Source organism: Rhea americana, unplaced genomic scaffold, assembly GCF_003343005.1.
Source record: "Rhea americana isolate MKP2758 unplaced genomic scaffold, rheAme1 scaffold_5, whole genome shotgun sequence".
Taxonomy (NCBI): Eukaryota; Metazoa; Chordata; class Aves; order Rheiformes; family Rheidae; genus Rhea; species Rhea americana.
The window spans coordinates 5,693,094-5,700,638 of record NW_028186645.1 but is presented as its reverse complement, the minus strand read 5'-3'; the positions used below and the strand labels follow the sequence as shown (position 1 = coordinate 5,700,638).

Genomic DNA, 7,545 nt, shown 5'->3' with positions numbered 1-7,545 from the left:
TCATTTTTCAGTAGGGTTTACAATTTTTCCCATGAAGAGGACGCTCTGAGAATATCGATCAACAATCAACAGCAAAAATGGACGATTGAATTTAACAACAGGAGGAACAGAATGAGGAAGGAATTCTGTATAAGTGCCTCCTGCAGCCTCTGTGCCATTCTCGTGGATATTCAGCAGGGCCTTGTGGACAGCCTACAATAAAATATAGTAAATATTAACGTATCTGGAGAAGACTAGGGGGAGAAACTAAAATTAGCACTAAATCCGTTCAATTATTGCCTTTTACAAAAATTGCTGCGAAGCCAACAAGTAGGCAGAAAACCACTACAGCTGTGTTAGCAATGATTTGTTAGCAGTGTGATCTCTGTAAAAAAGTGTTCTCCCATTCAGCATTGCTCACTGTCAGTGTATCTAACAGACTCCAGTGACTGTGCATCTCGTGACTGCACTCCCGTTCAGTACTGCTCACCATGGGCRTATCTAACAGACCCCACCAGCTGCACATTTTGTGGTATTAACTGAAAATAGAACATTCAAGTAAACTCAAAAGAAATGATAATTTCTGAGGGAATGGAAGCTGGAATCTAGGACCACTCTCTATGCATCCTTAATAGCACTTTCATCACAAATTTAAACTCCATATGACAATTTTTAAAATTATTGTAGATTATTTTTCTTTAATCATTTTATTTTACTAGCCCCCAATTGTTAAAACACAGTAATTACTCCTTTCACAATAGCTGTAAGAAAGTTAATGTTTATCATCTCAACATTATCTCTTATTTCCAGGAAATGATGCTTTCCCTAATCTGGTCCATTTTAAGTGACTAGCACTTGTCAATATCTTCAATGACAGCAGAAGTTTTAAAATCCTCTAAAATTATAGGATGCACATGATATAAAAAGGATAACTTTCTCTTCTAAATATCCTGATGCAAAACATCCCCAGCACAGATATGGAGAATCTTTTCACATGGAGAAACTGGATCTTGTTTAGTCCCTGGGACAAATGCTCTACCTCTCCCAACCTGTGCCACATCTCAGCCTGCCAGAAGGAAGATAGTAGTGTGAAAATACATTTATACTTCTCTTAGCCCCAGATGTTGGACAAGTCTGAGAGAATTTAAGGCTACCACTTTATTAGCTGAATGTTCTAGTTCACTGAATAACAAACGGCCCTAAAAAAAACAAACAAAAAAAAAACAAACAAAAAAACCCACTTCCCCAGTATAGCCTAGGCAAGGCAACTGGGCACTGAGGAATCCACAGGTCATCATTTCTGTTGACAAACTTACTTTTGAAATCTTTATATCAGGTGTTTCCATGATTCCAGATAGATCAGCATGGTCAGAAAACACATCAGTTACACCGAGATTCATGAACATCTTCTTTAAGTCATAGGTGCCATAAATAGATAGTTTTGGAATATACACTTCCATCCTCCTGTTAAATTCAAAAGAAATGGTAGTTATTGCAACCAAATCACATCTTGGACTAAAGTCTCCCAACTGGATGTTTGCTCTTCTGTCAAAAAAGAAAAAGAAAAAAAAGAAAAAAAGAAAAAGAAAAAAGAAAAGAAAGAAAGAAAAGAAAAGAAACCCAGAAACCAGGTCTTCAAATTTAGAAGAAATAGCAACAAAAAAGAGGGCTGAAAACAACAATTCAGTGATTTGGAGGATGGAAGAGGCGAAAGACTTAGCTGAGCTTTGTTGTACAATACTGCAACAGTCACTCTACTGCACAGAAAACAAATGTCATGCCATCACATTTGGCATAACGTTTGCATTCACTTACTAGCCCAAAATATTTTTCTTTTGGATTTCACACTCTGTTCCCACTAAGGAATCTGGCTGCTATGTCACAGTATTACCACACTTAGCACATTGTACTGGAGATGGGAACTAGAGACACTTAAGAACAACTATAAATTACTTGAGGAGAAAAATCTGATTTCCAAATTCACAGGTCTTGTCCCTCATTATAGGGCAATACTGATCCACTTCTTGCTGAAAGTAAGTATGAAATCATTTGGTCGACCCTTTCATATCCATTTCAACACTTAAATCTTCAGTCGACAGCAAAAGTGGTAAAAATAGCAAAATTATAAAGTCTAATCATATCATTCAGATTTTGGAATATAACCCACTGGGAAGCATCAAATCAGCATTTTATATTTACCGTCTTTCAAATGATTTTTCCCATTTAGACACAGTGTCTTTTGTAAGGGCATCCTCCAATCGTTTCATTTTTCCTTTGTTGGGCAGGATAAATAGTGCCACCACATCTCCCTTGTAAGGAATCTGCACCACCTCACAAGAAAGCTTTCTGTCAGAGTAGCTTTGATAAAACCCATCTCGATTCATCATCTCCACTTCAACTGAAGTCTTCTCATTCACATAGAAATAATCCTTACGAGTCCCCTTGATATTGAAAGGATTTTCCCAGTAGGCTTAAAATCAAAAGAGAGAGTGCAATTTAATGCTTACTTCAAAGAGGATATATTAGTATAGTCCAGGCTAATTAACACCAAACAAAAAAACCCATATCTTTGGATTTGCACTCGTACTTGAAGATCAAACATATTCAAAATTTGTTAAAGATCTTGTTCTCTRACATCTTCATTGTAATGTTTCCAGTAACAACCAAGTATTGCAGAATAAACTTGACATGGACTTGTATAATGCCTTCATAAGGCAGATAAATGGAATGGAGTAACTTCATCATACTAKCTCATATCTGATCTGAAGAAAATAAAAGCTGAACAGGAATCAGACAGTTATTTTCTCATTTGAGAGTATTGCCTGTAAAGCCAATTCCTCAGCAGATGATCGCTTTCTAATARGTAACATGTTAAGCTCCTTTCACGTTTTTTCATGTTATTCATCTTGTAGTACTAAAGCAAACTCCTATGCAAGAACAACCAAAACTTTCTGACCCGATTATAACTCCATTATGGTAAATAGAATGGGGCTTTAATCTTCAGAATGGGTTTCTCTTGATGTTTATTCAACTGAATATTTTCTGATATTTTATTTGTATTAAATCAGGTCGTTCATTGAACAAATACATACAGACCACAGCTTGACAAGTTGTAAAAGTATATCTCTAGGTTTTTGACTATTCAATAGAAATAATAAAAAACCCCACAGAAATAATAAATAATAGAATGTAAACTCCACAGTACTTTGATTACTTTCTGAAGCTGAGTTTATTTTTCTCCCAACAAGTAGAATAATATACTCTAACATCATAAAGGAACAGATCTGAGGCTACAGTACCCAAATTTAGCAGAGCACTTGAAACAAAAAAACGTTCTGCTGAGTGGTTTTCAGTTTCCACACATTCATTTCTGTGTGGTAAATTCCATTTACATCCTGCGTGCTGCTACAAATGGATATAAAATCTAAGAGGTTATTAATCATTGCCAAAACAGAAACATTCCCAAGTACCTCTTGGGATATGAATAATGTAATGACAAGCTGTAGAACATTGAGATCCTGACTCCATAGGTATCCATTCATTCAATGCATGTGTGAGCAGATTAAAGTGTTTGGCAATTTTTACCTTTGGAATATTTTTTTCTGGTTCATACAGCATATTAAAATACTGCAGAATAATATTTGAAAGAATAAGTAGAAAAACCTTGATATGATCATTTACAAATACCTAAATCTGTTGTGCTCTGGCAATTCCACAAGTCTTAGAGCTTGCAAATAAATGAACTCTTATTCCTAAGAGCCTAAACATATACTAGAAAAACTTAGATGTGGAAGATGTCTGAAGATGAGAACTTTCAATGTTTCTCATCACAATGGCACAATCTACTGGCATTTCTTTTAAAAATAATTCAGACATAATTAAGGGTATTTCTGTTTTAGTCCAGGTCAGATTAAGACACTGCAGTAGATAACATCTATATAACTTAACTTACCTTTGAAGTAAATATAATTAATAAGAACCATTATAGTGTCTGGATCAAGGTCTTCAACTATTTGCTTTACCTTCCCATGGGTTTTGTTCTTTATGTAATCATTGATCTCTTTTTCAGCTTCAGTGGAATTCTGAAAGTTACTAGATATAACTTTTGCTTTATACAATTTTTTGCTGTCCTTCAGAAATGTTTTCAGTGGCTTGAGTTGTTCATCTGTGAACAGGATGTTCCCCATAGCCAGCTGCATCTGGCTGTCAGGGCGGTTCAGCTTGAGGAGGAGATGACGAAAGCCGTCATGTACCTCCTCCTCCCGGATCTTGGTGAGGTTAAAGGCGAGTCCTTTCAGAATCTGAGCCTGAGTAGAGGATCTGGAGCCCAGGGCCAGCAGGGCAAAGCCAGCGGAGATGCTGACTGGAGAGAAAAAAACGTTCCTGACAGGGTCCTCCGTGGTCGCTTGTCTGTAAAACCTGAAGGCAAAGTCAGTGTTGCTGGGGACTATCCTGTGGCAGGATCCTCCAGGCTCTTCCCCGCAGGGATGCTGCTCCTGAGGGTAAGTCACTTTGTGCTGGCCATCGTGGTGGCCAGGCTGGGGCAAGCTGTGGACAGCAGGGTGAAGCGCGGCCACCAGCAAACACAGGGAGAGGGTGGCCCTCATCTCCTTTTGCAGCTACTGCATGAACAAGGAACAAAACAGTCAGAGTCGTGTCAACCTTTCATCTTTTATTTCTATCCATTTCTAGATTCAGCAGCTCTTTGGCAATCATTGTTCTTTCGTGACTAGTGCCCTTACTACGGAAGTGTTTGAAATACTCCTGCTTCTGAGTTTATGTGTAATTCCTAACCATTTTAGTTCTGCCTTCCTCCAGCTATAGAAGTCCCTCGTTAAAGGATGTTTGTGAAGAGAGAAGTAAGTGAGTATTAAAGAAAAATATGCCGTGTTAGGAGCCAGAGGAAAAGAACAAATGAGACAAACTGATTTTGATCTGCGTGTAGATCCCTTTTTTATGGTGAGACAGAACATCGGGAGCAATTTTTAATTCTCTTATGTTTACCTCTAAGAACTCTGACAGTTTTTATGCTATTAGTGATTAAATGAGGCTTGTGTCAAATGACATAGTTATGTTAACAGAAAACATTTAATATCATACTGCAGCTCTCAAATATACTGTTTTTCTCTCATTCCTGACTCACTTTAACATAAAAGTGAGTAAAAGGGGAGCTAGTAGCATTTTCTTTCCTCAATACTTGTTCTGATTAGATCAGAATATGTTGCTTTATTTTAAACAGCTTCCTCATTTGACGAATATCTTCCAAATGGATCTCTATTTATGTCTACCCTCTCACAGGAGGGTTAGGTTATTGATGTGGTCTCAGCCTCTCCTATTTATTCAAATTTTGTATTAGCAGGAAGGTAATTTCACAGGGGAGATATAGTCCCACGGCCAGAGCAGCACCCAGCAAAAAGCCTGTATTATGGCATCTTGGCCATTTCTGATAACTGGGTATTCTTCATTTTTGCTTTCCTTTTTTTCACTCATTAGCCTAAGAATTCATAGGGATTACTGGTAGCATCTAGGATGTTCAAATTTTCAGAAAATTGATAACATCTGTGGCAGTTGAAAATCTTATTAGTAACTAGAAATGCAATTCAAAACAGTCTTCACCATGCTGTTTAAAGTGGAAGAAGCTTCAAGGAAGAAGATCAAATGAGTTATCTGCTCAAACCCTAAAGCTGACTGTTAAGCACTCAGATGTGGCCCAGGAGAAGATGATGACATATTAATTGGAATTTTTCTCACACTATGTCAGCACAGTAACCACTAAGATTTGGGTGAAAAGGGAGCCAGTTAGTCCTTCTCTGTGAGGGAAGCTTTGCTCTGTGAAATGCAAGCAGATTAGGACATAGGGGGAGATTGGTACAGCAAAAATCAGCTTTGTGAATCCTGTCAGGATGATGCTGGCGTAAGCAAGGTGTCCTATTTATGCCAGAGTCTTGGCAGCCTGGTTGTAATAGGCAGTACAGCTCTAGGGGATCTCAGTAAAGATCACAGGTAAGATTGGTGGTTGGAAAGTCAGAATATTTCCCCCCTTTTAATGAAGCAGGTTTCTTTTGAGGTAAAGGAGCTATTCAGGAAAAATGTTCTGAGCAAGGTCATACTCTGTAGAGCTGCTATAATGTATCTCCACAACTTTCTATTCAATATTTCTTGAAACTAAGTTCTACTGTCACTTGAGTGCATAGAGACCAGGTCTTACTCTGCAAAGCAGATGTGCTTCATGGCTCACTAGCTAATTGCCATAAAGTTACATCAAAATCTTTAAGGTAAAGGTAACTGGGTACTTACATTACATTCAGAAGGGTTCTGCTCTCATCTGAGTTGTGCTGTTTCTTGCTTCTTTACTTATACTGCTGTTTTCTTCTGTTAAACATTACATGGCTTCAAATACAGATTATCTAGGAGGACACAGCTGAATGCTGATGAAGCAAAWTTTCCCGGGCATCAAATTCATGTGTCCACAACTGTTCACTCCAAACCAAGAGCAAAGACCATGGGGTCAAGCTGGTCAGTAGCTGGGTCTATGTAGTGTTGTGTCCCTAAGCATATGCAACCTTTATTAAACAAATATTTATTGGAAATAAGATAATGGTGTCAAGACCAGTTACTTTACTCTATATGCTACCTGAGGACAGAGATGAAYATTCAGCCGAAGACACACAGTTTCACCTGGCACTAACCTGTGATGGCAGGGCTGAACAGGCAGCCCAGGTGAGGGAGCCGACGGGAGTGCAATCCRAGATCAGCCACGCTGCCCAGCCTACGGACTCTGCCTCGAAGGGATTTTGTGCATCTGGCCAGGGGTATTCCAGCAGAACTCTGATAATCCCACAACACGCAGGCGTACACTGAGATCACGAGCCCAGTCCTCCCTGTGCATCAGAGAGAGAAATCTCAGAGGAGGGGCACGGGCCGTGCTCACTAAAACTATTGGCAGTGCTAAWGGGATTCTCCCTTGAAAAGCATTGTCCTTTCTTTTTATCCTGTCACATGTCCAGTGCTTGAACTCATCTAAGACACAAGAAATATTCTAATGGAATTCAGATTATGATTTCTTTTACAGCAGATTTCTATCAAACAGTAGAGAAAGAAACTAATGAGAAAGAAAAACAACCATTCCATGCAATGGTGAGGACTATATAACACAGAATTCTCTTTTGCTTCTGTGCCCTGGACCAAGCTCTGCATAATCAGAGAGATCAACRTATCTATGGAAAAGTACTTTAGAATTTCATTCAGTAGTTCCTATAACAGGCCCCAAATATGCTGAAATTAAATTAACCTTCTAGAAAGATGGACAATCTTGAAATAATATATCAAATGAGTAGAACCTTGCTGTATCGCTTACTATGTTTAATAAATCTGCACTGAAACTCAGTCCCTAAATTACTTAGAAATATCTCTAGCTTCTAACTCCAGTTATTGCAGTGTGTTAAGAATTTAAGGGATTTCAGGTATCATATAGCTTTACTCTGCTGAGTTCATTAAAATCTCTAAAGTTCTTGACAATAATTTAAATAGACTATAGTCCTAAATTCTCTCCTTGTCTCTGTGCTT

General features: G+C 38.2%; 1 protein-coding gene across 1 annotated transcript; it reads right to left on the bottom strand.

Annotated features, from left to right (window-relative positions):
• Window positions 1-4,607, bottom strand: LOC146588715 (alpha-1-antitrypsin-like). Its single transcript, XM_085317648.1, has 4 exons — window positions 3,932-4,607; window positions 2,179-2,449; window positions 1,296-1,443; window positions 1-192 (listed from the first exon to the last, which is right to left on the bottom strand). The coding sequence occupies exons 1-4, from the start codon at window positions 4,584-4,586 to the stop codon at window positions 1-3; spliced, it is 1,266 nt and encodes a 421-aa protein (XP_085173774.1). The 5' UTR covers window positions 4,587-4,607.
• Between the last annotated feature and the right edge of the window lie 2,938 nt (window positions 4,608-7,545).